Source organism: Letharia columbiana (genome assembly GCF_014066305.1).
Source record: "Letharia columbiana isolate WasteWater2 chromosome Unknown Sc0000010_s0, whole genome shotgun sequence".
Taxonomy (NCBI): Eukaryota; Fungi; Ascomycota; class Lecanoromycetes; order Lecanorales; family Parmeliaceae; genus Letharia; species Letharia columbiana.
Genome location: NW_023501047.1, coordinates 1,107,985 through 1,129,599, shown reverse-complemented (window position 1 = coordinate 1,129,599; position 21,615 = coordinate 1,107,985). Strand labels below are relative to the sequence as shown.

The window sequence follows — 21,615 nt, the reverse complement described above, 5'->3', positions numbered from 1 at the left end:
ACGTGATCGTCCACCGAGGAACCGGCCATGCCGAAAGCTACCAAAACTCCAGCTCATAAAATGCTAGACGAGAAAGCAGCAGTACCAGAACCCCCTCTTCACCCTATTCGTCTGCAAAGATCCACTTTCCCTTCGGCCTAATCGCCTCCCAATATCTTTCTTGCACTTTCTCTCGCTCCATTATATCCGCGGCAGCCCGATTGTCCGCTTCCTCTTGGGTAGTCGGAAAGTCCACTTCCCAAAGCCCTGGAGCCTCTCGTGCCCGTGGAAAGGCCTGTCTATGACAACCATATCGATTGGCAAATTCCTTAACCTTTGCTTCAATCAAGAGATCCGACCTCTCCTTCGAGGACATACTCCTCAACTGGCGGTGGTTGTCTCCAAGAAACTCTTGCATCAGACGCCAGTCCGCCTCGTCTTCGCTTTCTCCCGGCTTCTGAGCCGTGTTATATCCGCTATCGGTAATATATTTCCGAAGCTCCTTGCATCTTAGACAGTGACGGTCGGTGCAACCGGAGATAGACTTCTTCTCATCGTGTCTGCGGACGGTCTCGTGATATGCGTAGTCACTATAAGAGGGGTTTAACTTGAAATCTTGCAGGCCGAGGCGATCTACTGGTCGCGTTCGGAGAGGTTCCTGCTCTGGCCGGGGTTCCGAGTAGTCTACCAGTGGGGCCTTGCGAAATGCTGGGAGATTCTTTGTTGCCAGTTCGGATTTATTTCCTGGGCAATGGTTGAGCTCAGATCTCTTGGCCGGGAGGCTTCGAGGTGTAGCTGGAGTTTTGGACCTTTTATGATACACTGACTGGGGAATTGGCGTCTTTGCCCATGCCTGATCAGGAGAGACATGGGCAACAGACTCTTCGGATATGAGGAGCGACTTCTCAGGAGAGGGTTTGGTCAATAGAGCCCCGAGGCGATGGTGGGTAGTTGGCGCTTTGGGTTCCTTATCCGCAGGCCCATGCGAATTATTTTGCACGTCCCCAAGAATCTTCCCAGTCTTAAGTGCATCACCGTTGGAAGACAGTCTTGCTCCGTCTTCAGCTAAGACTGCGATATAGGCTGCACCGCGATCTTGGCGACTTGGAGGATAGGGCCGCTTTCGATTTGCGGATGGATCGCTGGTCCTCGGTAAAACAGAGGCATTGACATCTCTAGACTGTAGAATAACAGGGCTAGCCAATTGGGGTTTTCGTTGCCTGACTTCTCGAGGGTCGTTAGGCGTGTGGGGTTGTTGGGCAGGCTCGTTGGTAATCGGAGATGAGGACCTGGGAAGGTCGAGAATGGGGTTCCTCTTCTCAGCGGCCTCTAGCCGTTGATGAATCCGATCATTGTGGGCGTGTTGTCGGGCCATCCTATCGTCTCTGCGAACTTTCATCCTCTCGTCTCTGCGAACTTTCTTCTTGTCATCTGCTGTTTTCTCGGGTAGGGTGGTATACTTTTCTGTGGATGAGCTGGCTTGCTTGTCTCGCTCGCCCTCGATATCGGAGTGCTCGTCATCTGAATGTCGAGGAGATTGGGCCGCCGTCATATCATCTAGCTTGTCTTCTTCGTCCTGCGCTGCTGTCAAAGTTACCATCATTGAGGACCTAAGCCGTTCCTGCGCCATTCGTTGCCTCTTCCTCGGCGTATCGAGATGGCCTCCAACATCGTCCAAGTCAAGACTGTCATGGGGTCCATTCAAATGAAGGAGAGGTGGAACTGGTATTGGACTTGAAAATTGCTCGTTTTTAGTTGGGAAGGTCCGGGGGGCTGCTCCCAGATGGCGTTGATCATCCTCATGCACGTGGATGTTTTGGGAACTACCCCTCGCAGAATGCCTTCGCTTTAATGATCGTTCGAACACTATGATGGGTGAACTACCACCAGTGGCTGGCTCGATTTTAATTGGCTCCGCTTGCCCTTCAGACTCAGGAGTAGCCTCGGTAACATCCCCAGAATCTGACGCAGTGGCGACCTTATGCCCAGTTTGCAATATGCTAGTCTCGTCTGACCGTGATCCCCAGTCTCTACTATGATGTTCAAAGACCTGATCGTGCCGGTATTCTGTTTCTTTTGGATCTGCTAGTGCATTGTGATTAGGAGATAGAGACCTAGAAAAACCACTAAGAGAAGGAGAGAGAGCCTCGGGGAGTACTGGCGGAGCGGGAGCACTTGAAGATCTGCGTTGTTCCGCTGTTGTTAGTGGGCTGGCTCTCGTAGAGCTAGGCCGTAGATGACCGAGCCGCTTATTGGGATGTTTCAATATCCAACTCTTTCGATATTCTTTCCACTGTCTGAGGGAATCCTTTTGCTCCCGAACCTTTGTCTCCAGGTGCTCTCGGGCCCAGACAAGTTTTCCATAGTCACTTCCAAGCTTGATCAAATCCTCTTTGACTCGATTGTACTCTTTGATGTCAACGGACAGATTCTCAGTCTTAAAGGTAGCACTTGATCGATACGCTCCGCTATTACCACCGTGGCTACCAGTGTTTGAGTGCTCTCGGTGCCGCTGTCTGACTTCTTCGAGCTCCGCTTTGAGTTTCTTATTTTCCGCTTCTATTTCCTCGGTCCTTGCCACTTTTATTCGCAGAGCATCAATCTCTTGTAGATATTTGCTTCTTTCAACCGAGTAAACTTTGTCACCTGAGGGCATCCCATGCAATTAGCCCACATCTTCAACCTCTCCACCACATATAGGAACGCTTACGCTCCGTGAGCTTTTCGGTGAACTCTCCAGTCAAACGATGTTCGAAATCCTCCAGGTGCTTTCTGACGGTATACCGGATCTCAGCCTTGGGTCCCTCGGGTGACTCCATTGAAATAAGCTGGGGCTCCTGCCCTCCCCCCTTCGTTGCGAGTCTGCTAATTCATCCTCAAGGTGGGGGTTTTAATTGTTTGTGGACGCGCTCTTTGTAGAGACGCGACCAACGTTCGGGTTGTAGTTATCTTATCTCCGAAGCCGGGATGCTTGCCGAGAAAGAGGCAGAACTTCCTTACTTCCACTTCGACCGATTCTACGGTATCTCTCCGTCGTGAGAAGCTGCAATGGCAAAGCGCTCTCATGAGGATCAAGAAACAGACGACCGCCCAGCAAAGCGTCTACGTCCTAGCGATCCAGACAGACTGTCACACTTGAGCGATGAGCTTCTCATAAGAACTCTCTCCTACCTATCAGTCTCAGACCTTGTTCTCTGCCAAAGGTGCGCCTGCAGAACGTTACTCCGAAACTCATAGCTGACCGTGCAGACTTTCTCACCGCCTCAACTCCTTGGCTGGTGACCTCCAACTGTGGAAGGCTCTTTTCTACGACCGCTTTGTTCGCCCCCGGGCTTCTCGAATACCAGGCGTTCGAGACCAGGAACAGTCCCCAAAGTCTTTATACTACTCGTCCAAGATATCTAAATGGCTTGATGATGACCATCTTGTAAGGAGAGGAAGCGTGACCAATTGGAAGAGACAATACAAGCTACGCCATAACTGGTCAAGGGGCAGCGCAAATGTCAGCGAAATCCAACTTGCAGAACACCCTTCACAACCTCCACTGCTAGTACGCTTGCATGAGGACATAGTTGTGACTGCGGACCCAGTCGCTGGTTTGAGAGCGTGGGTGCTGAAAGGAATTGATCGGCTGATTGCTACCACGCCATTTTACAGGGGCAAGGATGATCGCAGTGCTGGTCCGACATCTTTGTCAATCGATGGAGCACAGTCAAGAAGGGATCGAGTGAATGTATCGGTTGGGTATGATGATGGCAGCTTTGCGATCTACACACTACAGCGGAATGAGAGGAGATTTGCATGCCGATATGTGCATGCTCCATCCAGGAACGGCGCGATTCATGCCATTGCGTACGCTTCACCGTATTTACTGACCATGACTGGAGCACCTCTACTATCCCTATATCGCTTTGGTCATGAACCAGAGGAAATCATGAGCAATCTCGAGTCGACTTCCGGCAGAAGAAACAACATGGATTCCATCTTCACTAAGGAGCCTAAAATCCTTGTGAAAAATTCTCACGGAGATGCCCAAGAAGATCTAGGTGCCTCTGGTGTGAACGAGGGAGAGGTAGACGATGATGCAATGATGCGGCCTCCGACCTTGATATCCTCGTTGAGGTCGCAGACGGCCTATCCTCCAATATCACTTGCCATCAGGGCTTCATCAACTAGCATCGTTGCTTCGATAGCTTATGCAATGCCCACTTGGACGTCTGGATGGTCCGTTGGATTGCAAGAGATTCGTATAACACCAGATGGCACCATCATTGATTCTCGTGTGGCATCTGCAGCGACTCGAGGTGCTCTATCGCCACCGTCGAATCCACAACTGGATCGGTCAGTGCACAATTACAGTACGACCACTTTGGACCAACGAGTCGTTACAGGCGTGAGGATGGCTCTTGGCAGTAAACCGACGTCTCTTTCATACAATCATCCTTATCTATTATCAGCTCACCCGGATAACACGCTCACACTTTATATGGTCACATCAAATGCTGAGGAGCTGAGCGTAGGTGTGGGAAGCCGGCTGTGGGGCCACACTTCTTCCGTTTCTGGAGCTCATGTTGGTGACCGTGGCAAGGCTGTCTCTGTCAGTGCACGAGGTAACGAGCTACGGGTATGGGAGCTGGAAGGTGGGATGTCTTCGAGCACATCCCGAAAACGGGCAGCTGCAGGCGAAGCTAGCGTACGAGTACGTCCTAAGAGGGCTACCTCTGAGACGAAAATAGAAAACACATCGAGAGCCGACATTGGTGCTGTTGCCGGCCCTAGGTTCATGCGAGAGCAAGCATTTGATGATTCGACTGTCACCCATGGCTGGGTTGCATTCGACGAAGAGAAGGTGGTACTACTCCGGGAGAAGATGCTAGGGACTCAGGCGTTGGTGGTGTATGATTTTGAATAGCAAGGTCAATGCGTCGATATGTTTGAATAAGAAGCGCTAGAATTTGACATTTGATCACATCGTCATGGCATGGATTACTGCTGGGCAGTGACTTCTTTTGTGCTTCTGACCGTCCGTTGAAAATGACGAGGATGCCAAGATCCAGGGTTCTTTAGCGAGCTTTCTTTAGCGCTTTTGCCCCACGACCCGGCAAATCTCATGCTTGACACCAAACCAAAATTTCCTGTCAACAACCTCATCACCTCCTGTAACGACTGAATTTTCGTTGCTTACCACTGACAATTGCGCTTTGGTACAGTCCTTGCCGATCTCGACCAAAGTAAGCGGACCCACCGTTCACCATTCAGAAGCCTCAAGCAGCGACGCTCGAACTCAGTGAAATATCAATGGCGCTTCCACGCTGACCTTAAGTACTTGCATAGATCAATAGATACCAGTAATCATGGATTACCAGCAACCTGGCGGGCGCGGCTGCTATAACTGTGCGTTACTGAATCGCCCTTTTCTCGTCTTCTGCTATTTTAAAAGCTGCAACACTAAACACCTGGATCGCAACGCACTCTACTGGCCCACAGTTTCTACATTGCCAACCCTGGTTGCTCTGTACTTAGTACCAGCGTTCCTTGGCATCCTCGATGTCTCAATGCATGGGCGAAGATTCATGGCTGACCTGTCGCTATCTCAACAGGCGGCGACAGCTCTCATCAAGCCCGCGATTGCCCAAAGCGTGGTACCCCCACCTGCTACAACTGTTAGTGTCGAGAAGCCCCTCTCGAAAGCCGTCAACTGACCTTACTAGGTGGCGAAGAAGGCCATGTCTCTCGCGAATGCAATGCTCCTCAGAAAGAGAAGGCCTGTTACCGCTGCAATGAGGTCGGCCACCTGAGCCGAGAGTGCCCCAATGCTGGTGCTGGTGCTGGTGGAGGAGGGGGCATGGGCGGCGGATATTCTGGCGGAGGAGGCGGCCAAGAATGCTACAAGGTAACAAAGTCTGGTTTGATTTCGCTGCAGCGCTGACTACGACTTGTAGTGCGGCAAGGTTGGCCACATCGCTAGGAATTGTACCGAGGGCTACGGTGGAGGTGGAGGAGGCGGCTATGGAGGTGGAGGATACGGTGGAGGAGGGTACGGAGGAGGTGCAGGCCGTGGAGGAGGCGGAGGTATGTTTCTCATCCTTTTTGGGAGAGGCTCGCTCGCTCTCGTTGTCCGCTCTACGTCTGTTCGATACTAATCCCCCAATCTGTCTAGGTCAAACCTGCTACTCTTGCGGAGGCTATGGCCACATGTCTCGTGACTGCACCCAAGGCCAGAAATGCTACAACTGTATGTCACACCCGCTCCTGGAGGCATCTTCCAAGTCTGACTGACCGCAACAGGTGGCGAGCAAGGACATCTGAGCCGCGACTGCCCCTCGGAACCTTCTTCGGAGCGCGTCTGCTACAAGTGCAAGCAGCCAGGACACGTTCAGGCAGCTTGCCCCAATTAAAGCTCTCCCAGACCTCTCTACTCGCCCAGGACGTGGATCATCACATTCTTCTTGTCTTCCAACAGCGACAGCATATCTCGCCTGGCGGCGGTTGAAGGGGGCTTCCGCGAGGAATCTACAATTCTTGTATTCTGATTTCCGGCATTCACGCATTAACGATTTTATACCCAAGCATTGAAGGCAATCTTGGTGGGGATATCGAAGGGCGAAGAGCAGAGAGAGATGATGTTGAAGCCACAAAGGCCGTGTTGCATAGCGATGGCTACTCATGTATGCTAGTTTGATGATGTCTTTACGGCCTGGTCAGCATTCAAAAGTTGATAGGAAATGATGACCGATGTCTCCGATCTCAGGACATTTTTCTCCTACAATACTGTTCCGTGATGCGCGATGACCCCTCCTACCCATTATTGGTTTGGACTAATCCTCCGACAGAGGCACTCTGATTACTTTCTATCACAAAGCGGACTTGGAGATGGTGGGAGACTTTGGTTCCTTCTCTCACAATGGGAGAGAGAAGCATACACGGAAATGGCATCGTGACCAACTACGCTGCTTCCAATTCTTACTACACCACTGACTAGTCCAAGTGAAAAGCGACGATATACCATTTCGTATCACAGGCTGAGTGAGGTCAATTGACCGTAGTGCATTGGTGCATAAAGGATGCGCATGACGTCCCGATGGCTGCATCCTTTTCTTGCCGATCTCCCACGCTCCCATGGCATGTGAACATTGAGAGCAAGGCTGACGCCAAAGAGCATCACATTTGTCTGTGAGGTCGGCAATTGGTTCTCCTTTTCCGTGAAGCTTTTCAAGGTCATGAATGGTTTGTGTATCATGTATCGAGATGGTGTATAACAAATGCACTTGGGATATGCACTTTGAATTGAGTTTCTTCCCGAGGGTCTGTGTGTGGCTCAAGATATGCGCGACAGGGAGGTTTGGGTGTTTTAAGAAGCATGGGGTACATAGGCGGGAAGGGCTACGGAGGCACGAGGGACCTGAGTGCCCTGTGGACCCCTTAATTTGCTTTTTTTAGGGCATTTTTGGGTATTGGGGGGGTCCTGGGGAAAGGGAAAAAGGAGATATCCGGGGAGCAGAGTGGCGCAAAGATGAGACTAGGCTTCTTGTTGCCTGGTGTCAAATATTGACTCACTCAGACTATCCAAAGAACTATTACTACTAAAATATTTTCCATTATTATTGTTCCACTCGTTCCCACTCCCAAGGTAGCATCTGACTTATTTGCTCGAACCATCACCACACCATCTCGGACAAAGGAAAACATTGTTTAGTCTCTCTTCCGTCCCATTGACCAATCACGGGTGGAACCATCTAGCACTTTCTGCTACGATCCTACGGCCCAGTCGTTTCACTGCCGGCTGACCACAGGATGCCAATGGCGCTTAGTCTTCCCAAGACCTGAAGGAAGAGGCAGCATTTTTACTCTCCCTCTCCCTCTTCCCTTTGCCTCATCATCGTTTGCGAGTCATCATCTTGAACCAGTCATCATCTGATGCAAACTCTGCTGCCTGACCATTGACCCCCCCAATTCACTTTCTGCGCCCCACTCATTGTCCCTTCCTATTGACTCCTTCCTTCCTCCTGCTATTCACCGCCAGCCTTGTTCTGAACTTCTGAACAAGGCTCCCTCATCTTCTACATTCCATCCTTCCTCCACAAAGCTCTTCCATCATAGATCATCATCAACGACTGCTGGCTTTCCATCTCTTGAATTCTTGGCCATCGATCCTTTAGAACATTCCAACGTTGTCCCGCCTCCGAGCCTTTGCCACCCTCTCGGACCACCTCTTAACACCTCTTAACACCGTACACCTGACAAATCGCTTTCAACGCAGCCACAGGCGTCCATTGACTTCTGCCTGCTACCACATCATCTACAACTATCCTCGCCAGCCTCCAGTAATCTCTCCTCCTACAACATTCATCAAAAGTCATCGACACACCCACCAAGCATGTCACGCTTGCCTACAATATCGAACCTCATGTCTCCTCCGGAGGCAAAACCACTTGAGAGCTTCTCTATCACACCCGCGAAATCCCCATCCACAGCACATTCCTATCGCTTGAGCCCGGAACAGACACTCGCGCCAATGGCAAAGAGCACGACTCCAGATACCAAGACGCTGAGAATCCTACCATCACCACCTGTCTCGCCATGGATGAACAAGCGGTACAAAGGAGCAAAGGCCGAGCGTGCATCGCCGCAAAGTCATGAACGGCGGTCTGAGCTGGTCAAAGACCCTGTATTGTATCCAGAAGGGTCCTTTGAGTCTGTTGAAGAACATCCTCTGTTCCCGGCAGAAACTTCGAACTCGCACACGGAAGACATCATCAGCAATCACATTGCAATGCAAGGTGGCAAAAAGACCAACCGCCCTACGCGTGACGAGTACCGCCTTGCACTGGCTTGCGTCTCTCAGATCGGTAGTCTCTATAACCGCAATCCTGGTGCCTACATGAAGAGACAACGGGAAGAGGTGGAAGACCAATACTGGCAAGCGAAACGTATCTGTGCCAGACCCGGCACAAGAGCTATTCCGGTCGCCATTGCTCCAGCACCGAAGCAGGCAAAGCGAGCCATCAACCGTGTGGCAACACCCACCAAGGCTCCAGTCCCAAGGGTCAAGCGTACCCCGAAAGCTTCACCAATGGCCAAGTTGATGGGCTATCCAGACAAAGGACGCTCGGCAACGCCTGACCGCTTGCCTGGCACAAAGCGCGAGGACGTCGACTACAACTCTCTTCCCGACTACGCACCTCCTACAGACACCCTTCCAAAAGGAAATCCAAAGGTTCTAAAGGCAGATTGGGCTAGCAACAACGTCCTTAACCTGTCCAATGACCCGGATCGAAACATGCTCCATGAGGCCGAAATCAACCTCGCAGGCACTCTCCGCTTGAGCTGTGCAACTTATCTCTGCAGCAAGCGACGAATCTTCGAGGCCCGCCTCAACGCTCTCCGGATTGGCAAAGAATTTAGGAAGACGGATGCTCAGCAAGCTTGTAAGATCGATGTCAACAAGGCTAGCAAGTTATGGACCGCTTACGACAAGGTTGGGTGGTTCGGCAAAAGCTACTTCCTACAATACCTCTGAATCACTGCTTCACCCACACCCTAATCACTATCTACGAAATTCAAATTCAACATCTACACTCATTCTACGACGATCAGATTGAATAAGGCGATCCGATATTACGACACTCCACTTTTTCCAGGAACATCCACGGGCAGGACCCGCATTCACCGATCGACTCGGGCAAGGCGCATCTCAGGTTTCCTCTCCACTCGGTTCGACACCTTCTTCACAGCGACGGTGTTCGGCACATCATTGCTCTTGACCACAGATTGTTCGGTCTAGCACTCAGCTCACAGATACCCCTTTTCGCTTTCTATTTGCCTCTGGGCAATGTTTTGATGGACATAATGACAGGATATGGATCACGTACGATTGGCCTCGGCTTGAACCGAAGGGAACAGAGTAAGGAGGGAGGCAATTGACTGATATCACGTGAATTGGAGTGACTCCGGGAGGGAGATTGGAATGGCGGGCCAGAAGCATTATGCTCGCTCTCTTTTTGAGCCTGTATCTAGTCCAACCCAGTGCAATGAAGTCAATGACACCCATACATATCTTATATGCAGGACCTTTGAGCTAATTCGGAGTTAATTTATGCACGTAATGCGAGATAATCCGTATGAAGTGTTTTCGATTGCGGCACGTCCTTGGCGTCAGCCCTACGCCTACCTGTGCTGCCACACTTGCCATCAACCGCCGACCTCAAGCTTACCAACCACAAGCATACTGTTCCGAAGGCACTCATGCGTACTTCAATCGCACAATGTCGCAAACTCAGACACACACGGAGTCGGTAGATGGTCAAGACCACGATGAGGTGCAGAAGAAGGCAAAGAACAGAAGGCCAGCTAGTAAGCTCACCACCTTCACGCCTCCCAAACAGCGTTGGCCGGTATACCGGTACTTTCAAGATTTGTCCAGTGTCTGACAAAAGCCTCGCGGCTCTACAGATACTGCCTTCCGGCAGCAGCGACTGAAAGCGTGGCAGTAAGTGGCCTGCGACCTCCTACCAGCTACATGTCCCCGTTACGGACCACTACTGAACAATTTGCAGACCCATCCTTACACCCAAGACGGTTTTGCCTCTCTTTTTCATAGTTGGAATCATCTTCGCTCCAATAGGAGGGCTTCTACTCTACGCCAGTGCCCAAGTCAGCCAACCTCAATCAGACTTTCCACACTCCCACGCATCTTGCTAATGGACACGTTGATAGGTGCAAGAGATATCAATCGACTATACTCATTGTCGGGACGAGGCACAAAATACCTCGATTGACAGCACAGAATACCAGACAATTCCCAGCAAATATACTTCGTCGTCATTCAAAGGCTCCAATTCGAATTGCTCAAGCAACCCAACATACAAATGGAGATCATACAACATCAACCGTACCTACTACAGTGACCATCCTGTGGATACTTCGGTCTGCTCATTGCAGTTCAACATCCCCGACAACCTCAAACCTCCGGTACTCCTCTACTACCGTCTCACGAATTTCTACCAAAACCACCGCCGATACGTTAAATCTCTGGACTCGAATCAATTGAAGGGCGATGCTATAAACAACAATTCTCTTGGCGCGTGTAGTCCTTTGAACACCGACCCCAATGGGAAGCCGTACTGGCCTTGCGGTCTCATCGCCAATTCAATCTTCAACGATTCATTTGCAAATCCCGTGCAGCTGAATGTGCACGATAGCTCTGCCTTCAACGTTACATACAACATGACAGAAAATGGTATCGCCTGGAGCAGCGATAAAGCTCTGTATGCTCCTACAAAATACGACCCTGCAGATATCACTCCTCCACCCAACTGGTATTTGCGATACCAAGATGGTTACACCTCGGACAACTTACCAGACTTGGAAAGCGACGAAGCTTTTCAGGTTTGGATGAGGACTGCTGGGCTTCCGAATTTCAGTAAGCTGGCGAAGCGCAACGATAATGAGACCATGCAGTGTAGCATGTACCAGGTGGATATCGAAAATAGTATGTTGTTCGCCTCAATCTGCTATCACATACTGAAATCCCAATTCTAGACTTTCCGGTCGATATATATGGAGGCACCAAATCCTTGGTCATATCCACTCGAACAGTGATGGGAGGGAAGAATCCTTTCCTTGGGATAGCGTATGTGGCAGTTGGTGGCATCTGCATTGTCCTCGGCGCCTTATTCACAGTGACCCATCTCATTAAGCCCCGGTACGTATAATGGAGACTTTCCTACATCGTGGCTGGCCGGACTGACGATATCGTCCATGTAGCAAACTCGGAGACCATACCTATTTGTCATGGAACAATGACCAACCCAGCACAGCGACCGCAACCGGGATTTCAAGACCAGGTAATGATGCAGCATGACCTACTTATATAACGTCGTCGTCTCGACGTGCGTTTTGCCGGAATAATGTTTGGCGTTCTGGTGATATTTTGAACAGGCGCAGCTGAAAAGGGCATAGCAATCTAGAATTTGGTATTTCCTTTCCAAACAACCTCGTTTGCAACATTTTTGGCCTGGGATGTTGATCTGCCCTAAAGATGGGGAGTGGTGGTAGTGGTGGTGGTGGCGTTGGGAAAGCAACAAGAATCCCTTTGTACTCACCCTAGGGAATCCGGATGCAGTCCACTGAGCTTCAGATTCAATGCAAGGTTCATGCACACAGGAAGGCGCCGCTGAGAGCAGAGGACCTTTGCAATCTTTGCTTCGGTTGACATTGTGGAAGCCCCAGCGGTACCACCTCCGATGCTCTGAGATGCCCTTTTGAGCTCTTCTCCTGTAGAGGTGTATAACACGACAAAGACTTCTCTCCTTTTGATACTTCATAAACGTCTACTTTGCGTTCCAAGGTTACCCCTTGCCGACCGATTCCCTCAGAAATATAGGACGATTGCATCATGCTTCTTCCAATAGTGTTCATTTTCCTCTCCACTGCTGCCATTCCCAGCTCTGCCCATCCCGCTGGTGCTAGTGTCGACCTTCTTGACAAGCGAACCCTCGGCACTGTAGGTCGAAATGTCAACCTTTTTCAAAACGTCACCCAAGTATGCGGCACTCGTGGCCCCAGCGATGAGCTCCGCCAAGCACACGCCGATTTCCTCGAGCAGTCCCGACACGGCAACCAGGAACGACAGGCAAGCTCGCCGATCGTGGTACAAACATACATACACTTCGTCTCCACAATCGACCAAATGGACCACTACCCACCCAGCGTGCGGACCGCCATGGTTTCCAGCCAGGTACTCCTCTTCTCACCCATCTCCCCCCCCCTCCTCACTCTCCACTCTCCTTGTGAATTGACAAACCCGCCAGGTCTCCATCCTCACCAGCCTCTACCGCCCCGCCGGCATCGCCTTCAAACTCATCTCGACGACCTGGACCGTCAACGACGCCTGGGCCACGGACGCCTCCTCGACCCCGATGAAGCGCTCCCTCCGCCGCGGCAGCTACGAGGCCCTGAACCTCTACTTCCAGACCAACCTCTCGGCCGCCCCCTACGCCTACACGGCCGCCTCCACCCTGCTCGGCTACTGCACCCTGCCGACCACCATCACGTACCCGGGCCCGGCCGGGCTGGCGCTCGAGTACCCGACCCTGGACTACGCCACCGACGGGTGCAACGTGCTCGCGGGCAGCATGCCCAAGGCCCCGGTCCCGGCCTTCGGGTACAATTTGGGGAAGACGGCCGTGCATGAGGTGGGGCATTGGTTCGGCTTGTTGCATACTTTTCAGGTCTGTTTCGTCGCCTTTCTTCTCTCTCTCTTTCTCTCTCTCTCTCTCTCTTCTTTCTCTCTCTCCATCACCCCGAACAACAATCCCGATGGCCGTCGTGCTCGTTTCGAGAAAATGGGTTCTGACCAACTGACCGACCGACCGACTGACTCGCCCGTCCGCCCAGGACAACACGTGCGCGACCGGCGACCCGGGCGATTACTGCGACGACACGCCGCAGGAGAGCCAGAGCACGACGGGCTGTCCCACGGGCAAGGACAGCTGTCCCGGCTCGCCGGGTCTGGACCCGGTCAGCAACTACATGGATTACTCGACCGACGCGTGGTAAGTCTCGGATCCGCTCTCCTTCTCTCTCTCTTCTCTTCTTCCCCCCACCCCACCCCCGCTGCGAACCCTGAAAATGTGCGAACCGTGGGGAGAACACGGGAGGGTGTGGGGGGGGGGGGGGGGGGGGGGTTGGGGGATTGGGAATTGGGAACATTTGCAAAAAACAGGGACTGACATCTGCACTCGCTCGGTGCGGTATAGCTACAGTCGGTTTTCGCCGGATCAGTTGGCGCGGATGAAGAATATGTTCGGTCTGTTCCGGTTGGGGTTTTGAGGTCGATTGGGGGATGGGGGATGGGAGCATCGGTTGTGGGCGGGGGGGGGGGGATAGGGGGATATTGCAGCGCTTTTTTCTCTTTATAGGAAGGAGGATGGGGTAGGAAAAACACATGCACGTGTCGAACGTACCGCCCCGTTGTTGCGTTCGGCGTTTGGAAATTACGGTGAGCGGCACCGCTGCTTTGGAAAGATTGTCGAGTGCGCGAGGATTTGTCTACCTACCGTGTTCCCACTCGTCACTTCCACCCTCCTTACCAATTTTTCCCCCTTCCCCCTTCTACACCCTCACCTAACACCCCCACCCAACACCCCAACCTCATCAACCCCCCCCTCTACACCCTCACCCAACACCCACCCCAACCTCATCAAAACCCGTCCCCCGTCCCCCGTCCCCCGTCCCCCCCCCCCCCCCCCCCCCCCCCCCCCCCCCCCCCCCTTAAAATCCAAATCCAACCCCAACCCCAACCTCAGCCCCCGCCCCCACCCCAACCGCACTCAAGGCACAAAAACCCCCCAAACCGACGCCGACGGACCGAGAACCCGTCAACGGCCAAAAGATCCCGACAGGAGCGCGAGAGCTGCCGGCTGCCGGCGTCCTTTCGCAAAGAGCGCGCCGTTGTCGGCGGCGGGGACGATGATGATGATGATGATGATGATGATGCTGGATCGCGGGGGCCGAGGAGGAGGGGATGAGTGATCGGCGGTGGGGCGGCGGCGGCGGCACGTGGGGGGTTGAGGGGGTTGGGGCGGCGGGGAGGCGGGTGGTTGAGAGGCGGGGCTGGGGTGGAGCCGGTGGGAGAGGCGGGTGGAGTCGATGGGGTGGGAGGAGGGGAGGGTGGGGGAGTAGGGCGGGCTCGTGGCAGCTGGAGGGGGGGGGGGGGCATTGGCGGTCTGGGAGTGCGGTGTCTGGGACGGAGGGGAGTTGGGGGGAGGAATGCGGAGGCCATTTTGGAGATTGGGTTTTGGATGGATGGGTTGGTTTTTGTTTTTTTTGGGGTGGGTATTGATGTTGGTTGGGTTTGAATGTAGATCTGATTGGATTGCGAGACATCGTTGGTTCTGAGCCGGGTTTGAAGCTGTGGGAGATCTCACAGGCGGCGGCACAGTTCCGGTGGCTTCGATCAACGGGCACGGTTTTCGATAGAGGGAGGGGTTTGGTCTTTTGGCAAGGGACACTGCTGGAGGTGAGGGAGCCATTGAACACAGACTTGGATGGAGTGAAAAAACAAAATGTGCCTATGGGCACCCTTCCCCATTGCTTCGCATTGGAAGGTTGGAGCAGATTCATAAACAGCTTCATGAATGATAGGGACATTGTCTAATTGTCTAGCGAGCCGTTCGAAGTGCTTTGCAGTAGCGTGGGTCTGGACCGTCTGTTCAGGGCGTGTGGACGCGAGTCCAGTTGGTGGGTTTGATGCTGGAGAAGGAATAAGGACGGTCGTGGCTAGGCTGGAAGGACCTCTGGAGCTTGGTGGCAGCCAGTAGTGGACACGTTCGGGATCTGAAAGACGAAGCGCCGAGACCATGCCTCAATCCAATCCGTGCTGGGTCTGAAATGACTCAATATGCAAAGGGTATTTCATCGTGATCCTTGTCTATTCAAAAGGCTGCTCAATGACTAACACCACGTCGTCAGATGGAATTAACCAACGCTTAATGCCCGAGAAACTTGCGTCTGTGGGCTGTCAAACACACAACTGCCCAGGACGAGTCTCGTATCAAGTGGATGATCAAAGGTAAATGTTCCCCAATCAGTAAAGGCAATCTACCGCTTCTTCTTCCTTCCGGAATCCTCATCTTCCAAACCACCCTCTCTGTCCTTCTTCTTAGCTTTCTTCTCAAGCTCATCCCAGTCCTCTCCACCACTCTCATCGTCGCTTGCGTCACCTTCATCAGCAGAAGCGTCGTCATCGAACTCCGATTCGTCCTCGGACTCAGACACGTCAGCAGCGAGATCAGAGTCCGACATTTCGAACGCGGACTCTTCCTCCTCGTCTTCCTCGTCTTCATTGTCAGATTCCATGGTCAGGAACGACCAACCACCGTCGACAAAGAACTGGTGAGGGTCCGCAATCACAGTCTTCATGATAGTGCCCCAATTGAGATTCAGAGGACCTTCGCTGTATGGGATATTGACGGAGTCGAGCCAGTCTTTGACAGCCTCCAGGCTCTCCACTGGTACTGTGTTGATGTGGACAGGCGGTCGATTGAAATCTTTGAAGATGCAGACCATATCAAAGTTCTTCAAGCCAAATTGTACACGTTCCAGATGGACGATCTCAATCTCTTCTAGGGTGAGTACCATGAAAGGCGGCTCCGTCAGTTGCACCAGGCAGTCAGTAGTGGGCTGGCATAGCACGTTCGAGCGGTTAGGTACACCGCTAAAGCCCAGATCTCGGAATGGAATGTCGACCCCCTTGGAATCTGAATCAGCGGCCGTTATCTTCTCTGCGAAATTCTTGAAGACTTTGTCAAGCTGCGCTCGTCGTCTTCTCTCCTCCTGCTCCTGCTCGAACTCCTCTTCATCACCATAACGGTGCTTCCGCTTTCGGTTTCCGGTCTCATCAAACGCCATATCCGTGGCTTCGCGATAAAATTGCACATCTTTGGCCTTCTTCTTTCCAATCATGATCGGATCTCTCAGATGAATGTGTATGATGACGATCAGCTCGTGCGTAGAGGGTTGAAAGAAGAGATGCTTCATGTTACTGAAGAGGATGTCAATTTGACTGCCACGATGGTCGTGGTAGCGGAGACCGTTATTATGGATCTCCAGTTCACCAGCGATACGCTTGCCGTCAAGGCCAGGCCGGGCGAAGACATTGTCGAGACCCACTGGCTTACGGTCTGGGTGATGTTAGTAATCTGTCTTCAAGACAGGATCAAAATACATACTTCGGACAACACTGAGCTTGTCCTGCTCAACCACGTCTTCCAGCTCTTTCTTCTCCTGTTCTCGACGCACAGCGTTCTTTCGGAGGTCGGTTATCTGCTGTGCGATATCCTGCATTCGATCTGAATCCGTAGATCTGAAAGTCAAGCTTCTCACAAAGTGTGCTGTTGCATCCTCGAAAGGCTGGTCGTCTTTCCTGCCAACACCCTGCCCAGGCGAGAGAAAATTGATTCGCAGATAGGAGAATTCTCCTTCGTCACTTTTGCTGGCGTTCTTGATCGTATTGATATGGAATGGCACAGGCCGGCCCATGATTGGCAATACAATTGTTGAAGCCTTGACATCGACTACGATCGAGAGGTCTGCCACCCTTGAAGGAAACTGATTGTCCCGTTTGTAAGACTCAAATTTCTTGAATTTCTTCTGTGTCACCCCATTCGCATCGCCGATTGCCTCGCTGTACTGCTCCAAGCCATTCTGCTGGATCTTCTGGGAGAGTTCCTTCTGATGCTCTCGTCTCCGTGCTTCTGCTCCTTCGTCCACCTGTTTTGCGCGGTCAGCACGAAGCTTCGTCTTCACCACGTTGCTAGATGCCACAGCTCCAATTTTGGGATCTTTCTTGGCTTTCGACTTCTGCGCCGGCGTTTCTTCTTCCTCTTCATCCTTGAAGTAGAATGATACTGCCCCGAGCTCCAATGCCGCGGCATTGGTAAAGTTGGCAGAGCCTTCGGATCGTCCCTTGACGCGGATAGTGTCCGATACGAAGAGTGTATAAGCTTTGCTTTTCTTGTCCTGAGGACTTGGGTTCTCAATGTCGGTGAAGCCAGGGGCGATATTCAGTGTCATTCCATCCTTAAGCTGTCTGGTATTCTTTGCGTTTATAATGAGGGTTGAGTCCCGACTCTCGATACCAATCCCCCCACCTATACTCTTCAGGAAATGTTTCTCCAGTTCCGGCTTCTTTGTCTTGATGATATTCAGGGCTTTGTTGTAAAGGTCTTTGATGACAACACCCTCCCTCGCCTCCTGAATGAGCGTATCTTGTATGCTGTGAAGCACTTTGTAATTCGCTTCCTGAGACGAGTTGGGATCCACCAAGAACGTGCGAGCTACCATCGAGCTGTAGCTCTTGTACCGAAGGCCAAGACCAGCGATGATAATACCGGGATGTAGATTGTTAGTGTCAGAAGCCGCTGATAATTTAAGGTCGTAGTTCCCACCGCTCTGAACCATTGGTCCGTACATAAAGTCAAGCTGGCTGTTGTCGAAATCAGATGGTAGCTTGGTCTTCAGATTTCGGAAAAATTTCTGGTCATCGAGCTTCTGGTCAATCTTATCCGAGAGTTCTTTATGCGTCACTTTCTTCTCCGCATCCAGGATTCCTGACATCTCCTCGACGAAGAACTCTGATAGAAGTCCCGTACAAGCCCTTGACGCGTTTCGCATATTCCGCTGCTCAGTATAAGCGACCTTCTGAGCTGAACATGGATACGCATTGGGGGACCCACCAGCTCGTTTTCATCCTTCACTGCAAAGGCGGCTCCTGAAAGAGCCAGGGAGATGTCGACTTCTTCAACCTCTTTTGAGATGTCACCATAAGCCTTCTTCCACTCCTCCGCAAATGGCCCTGCTGAGGCATCCTTGGCAATGATCCCAACTTTCTTCTGAACGATGTCAGCGAACCTGTACAGCAACTACAATGGACCATGTAACGTACTCCTGCGCCTTTGATGACATCGAGGCACTTCTCAAACTGCTTCGCATTCTGTTCCGCGTCCTTGCCGCGGACAAGGATCTCGATCGGGACCTTGCCACCCTTCAGAGGCTCAAGGTGTTTAGCTAGAAAATTTCAAGTCAGTCCAGAAGCCGCGCGCAGCTCGGCTGCCACGTACCTTTCTTCGAAGTAGTGACGATATAGAGGGACTCCAATGTGAAGATCATTAGAGTAGCAGGAAACTCATATCCAAGTAGCCAGAACTGCAATCACCTGTGTAAGCTCTTGACGTCAAGGGACATTCTAGTAGTAGCACATACGTGCATGGCGTTGTTCTTCTGAAACGACTGACTATCCTCATTCCTACCCAAGAGAACCACTATGGATCCCACGCCGCCGAACAACGCGTCGTTCGACTGTCGTTTGTCGCCCTTCCATGTCGAAACAAAGTGTGAGAGCCGATTGTTGAAGGTGTCCTTGTCTATCTTGACTTCGTCTCCCATTTTCTCGAGGGCTCTAGACGAACTATGGTGGGAGGAAAATGAAAAAAGAATGATAGTGTTGTGAATAGTAAGGTGGAGAAGTGTCAGTGAAAGGTGAAAGGTGGAAAGCGCGAAGCGCGTAAAATGGCTGCAGACGCCGATGAAGCTTAGCGCCCTATTATGAAACGGGTATAGCGTGGCAGGCACCGACCTTCACTTCATCTCAACCTCGCAGGCAATCACAGAACCGTTAGATGCGTGTTTCCTTGAGATCAGAACTAGGTAAGGAGCAAGTGATATTCCTATCCAGTGACACAGATGGCTTGGGAGTAGGATGTTTGGGACGTCGACCAAAGGATTATCAAACACAGATTCGGCTTCGGATATACCAAACAGTCCTCGAAGAGACAAAAAAAGCAATGCCGCCACCGGAGCATCCGCATCAGGAGTGCGAGCTGTTGCCTCTCAGACGGTAGCCTTCTATTTCAGGGCTCCAGCGAAGGCCTTCTTTCGTACTCGTGTTGAGTGAGTTCAGTGTTACGTGTAGAAGAGATGGCCATGCTTATCTCTGTGTAGCTACCTAGTACGATGCATTCTTGATGTTTTTGAGGAGCTGCTGAAGCCAGTGTCAGGCCTTTGCAAGGGCTATCAATCCTCGAGTTCAGGCTCAGGAAAGTTGGTCTCTCCGAATGAGTACGCCTGGGCTTCTGTACGTATTTTCGGAGTCCATATTTGTTCTTCTGAACTAAATTTTGAGGCTTGAGAGATGTCTTGGGAGTGTTCACTCTCTAGACGTGTTCCAAGGCTCGCCATGCCCCCTCAAACAAGCAAGACTGACCCTGAATTCATAATCCAGTACTCATGCCGTTCGAACTGTATGTACATTTCAGCAATATTTTCATATCAGAGACCATTGTATGAGTGCAAGGCCTGTTTGGGGGGCGAGAGCTCCTTCTTACTGCCGCAGTCGTTATAAGAACAGTCCTTAGCCTCGAAGAAAGACAACATTCTGACTCTGACGTATTGGATAGTACGGATGGACCTTCATTCCCAACCATGTGCTCCCGCCCATGCTTGCAAATGTTGGGTAATGCCTCCTCTTCTCTCCACGCTATTAGCCTTGAATGCCTGACAAGTGGTAGAGTTGGAGCAGTTCTGTACACGTCTTATCTCCAGATCTTAGGTACTCTGCACCACCCCTCTTCGCAATCGCTGAAGAGAATCTATCCACCTCCACCAGTCTACTGCACAGCCGTAGCCGGATTTTCTGCCGGCGTAATCCGTACGTACATTTCGGAGCTGATCCTTCCTATTTCGTAATGAAGTTGAGTCGAAAGATATGTTTCGAGAGCCAGAAGATCTTTCTTCTCCTCAGACCTGTTTTGCAACTCCATTTCCTACCCCGAATAAATAATGCTGACTCCGAGATCTGCGTAGAGTACGTATCCTCGGTTCACATGTCCTTTCTTCGTGAACAGAGATTCGAGTCTTAAACCCGTCTTGGGAGTGTTTGCACCTTAAAGATTTTCCAAGGCTCGGTATTCCCCCTGAAAAGGCAGATACTGACCCGCAATCTGGATGCAGATCAGTGATAGCGGCTCCTCTTGACGCTCTGTCCGTTCGCTTCCGTACCAGCGAGGTCTTGAGCGGCAAATATAACACGATGTGGCAATACGGCCGCAGCAAGCTCCGCGAGATCGGTCCTCGTGGTGTATTCGCGGGTTGGGGCCTGCCTCTTGTCAAAGATTCACTCGGCTATGCGGCCTTTTTCGCAACCTTCGAGTATGTCAAAGCCCAGGCTTACTACGGCTTCGTGGCCAAATACTACGGCGACTTACAGAGCAACCTACTTTCCCCAATTCTGAGTCCCAAATTGGATGGGACTGGGCCCATCGATGTCATCAAACCGCACTACGCCATCGAGCCGACCTTTTTGATGCTTGCCGGAATCGCAGCCTCAATCAGTCAACAGATCGTCCAGCATCCACTCAATCTAATCCAGAACGTCCACTACAAGTCGCTCGCGTTCTTAGACTCACAGGCCAAGATTGATCAACCCAAGGCCGCGATGTTGCGGAGCTATTACGGGGCTTACAAGAAGACTTATGACCAATGTCTGGTGTACGCCCGCCGTTCTGGCGGTTGGCTAGGGTGGCTTTACAAGGGGTTTCTCGTGAACACTATCAAGCAAGTCCCAAGTACTAGTGCCGGCCTTGTGATCTTTGAGCTCGTTAGGAGACGGTATGGTAATGAAGCGGAAACTGTAAAGATCAAGAAGCACGGTTATGATATCCTTTTAACGTGATAAGGGCCCGGATTGGTGGTCTGACTATGGAGCACTCAAGCGGTGGATAGCCAACCTGGCCTACTCTTCAATGGGACGATATCCCCTGCTGGCCTAGAGGGTTTTCCAATTTAATGTACAATTAGAGATGGAAGTGGTCACACAACTCACTCAAAAAGCAGCGTTGACCGTGTGATCACGGCAATGAACCGCTTTGTCCTTTGTTTCGAGTCCGGTAGCCCTCGCGTGCACCTCCTGGAGTTCCACACGAATGAACGTACAGAGTAGCAATCATTGTATCCACTCAATTAAAGTATATACAATCATATGTAAAGTATAGCATACACAGCAAGCTGTGTGCATTAGTACAAGCTGCTGCCAACATGTGCCCACCTGCTGCGACTCTTCTACATCGCCAACTTGCT

At 51.6% G+C, this 21,615-nt stretch overlaps 8 protein-coding genes across 8 annotated transcripts; 6 read left to right on the top strand and 2 right to left on the bottom strand.

Annotated features, from left to right (window-relative positions):
- Positions 1-103: 103 nt before the first annotated feature.
- On the bottom strand, positions 104-2,798 carry HO173_004177 (uncharacterized protein; the record flags this gene model as incomplete). The annotated part of the gene is made up of 2 exons (XM_037306101.1): positions 104-2,625; positions 2,690-2,798. 2 exons carry the CDS (start codon positions 2,796-2,798, stop codon positions 104-106), a joined length of 2,631 nt encoding a protein of 876 aa, XP_037167294.1.
- A 229-nt stretch (positions 2,799-3,027) lies between these two features.
- HO173_004176 (uncharacterized protein) lies at positions 3,028-4,891 on the top strand (the record flags this gene model as incomplete). Its single annotated transcript, XM_037306100.1, has 2 exons — positions 3,028-3,182; positions 3,229-4,891. The coding sequence occupies 2 exons, from the start codon at positions 3,028-3,030 to the stop codon at positions 4,889-4,891; spliced, it is 1,818 nt and encodes a 605-aa protein (XP_037167293.1).
- A 442-nt stretch (positions 4,892-5,333) lies between these two features.
- Positions 5,334-6,377, top strand: HO173_004175 (uncharacterized protein; the record flags this gene model as incomplete). Its single annotated transcript, XM_037306099.1, has 6 exons — positions 5,334-5,373; positions 5,580-5,642; positions 5,691-5,872; positions 5,922-6,051; positions 6,140-6,214; positions 6,268-6,377. The coding sequence occupies 6 exons, from the start codon at positions 5,334-5,336 to the stop codon at positions 6,375-6,377; spliced, it is 600 nt and encodes a 199-aa protein (XP_037167292.1).
- A 383-nt stretch (positions 6,378-6,760) lies between these two features.
- HO173_004174 (uncharacterized protein) lies at positions 6,761-9,499 on the top strand (the record flags this gene model as incomplete). The annotated part of the gene is made up of 2 exons (XM_037306098.1): positions 6,761-6,790; positions 8,240-9,499. 2 exons carry the CDS (start codon positions 6,761-6,763, stop codon positions 9,497-9,499), a joined length of 1,290 nt encoding a protein of 429 aa, XP_037167291.1.
- A 601-nt stretch (positions 9,500-10,100) lies between these two features.
- HO173_004173 (uncharacterized protein) lies at positions 10,101-11,842 on the top strand (the record flags this gene model as incomplete). The annotated part of the gene is made up of 6 exons (XM_037306097.1): positions 10,101-10,332; positions 10,432-10,468; positions 10,536-10,632; positions 10,696-11,470; positions 11,521-11,683; positions 11,746-11,842. The coding sequence occupies 6 exons, from the start codon at positions 10,101-10,103 to the stop codon at positions 11,840-11,842; spliced, it is 1,401 nt and encodes a 466-aa protein (XP_037167290.1).
- Positions 11,843-12,376: 534 nt separating this feature from the next.
- Positions 12,377-13,812, top strand: HO173_004172 (uncharacterized protein; the record flags this gene model as incomplete). Its single annotated transcript, XM_037306096.1, has 4 exons — positions 12,377-12,718; positions 12,792-13,211; positions 13,378-13,535; positions 13,740-13,812. 4 exons carry the CDS (start codon positions 12,377-12,379, stop codon positions 13,810-13,812), a joined length of 993 nt encoding a protein of 330 aa, XP_037167289.1.
- A 1,770-nt stretch (positions 13,813-15,582) lies between these two features.
- On the bottom strand, positions 15,583-18,927 carry HO173_004171 (uncharacterized protein; the record flags this gene model as incomplete). The annotated part of the gene is made up of 6 exons (XM_037306095.1): positions 15,583-16,664; positions 16,713-18,162; positions 18,219-18,374; positions 18,428-18,549; positions 18,603-18,687; positions 18,745-18,927. The coding sequence occupies 6 exons, from the start codon at positions 18,925-18,927 to the stop codon at positions 15,583-15,585; spliced, it is 3,078 nt and encodes a 1,025-aa protein (XP_037167288.1).
- Positions 18,928-19,240: 313 nt separating this feature from the next.
- On the top strand, positions 19,241-21,211 carry HO173_004170 (uncharacterized protein; the record flags this gene model as incomplete). The annotated part of the gene is made up of 8 exons (XM_037306094.1): positions 19,241-19,431; positions 19,483-19,489; positions 19,539-19,615; positions 19,763-19,781; positions 19,938-19,993; positions 20,049-20,188; position 20,344; positions 20,491-21,211. 8 exons carry the CDS (start codon positions 19,241-19,243, stop codon positions 21,209-21,211), a joined length of 1,212 nt encoding a protein of 403 aa, XP_037167287.1.
- Positions 21,212-21,615: the final 404 nt, after the last annotated feature.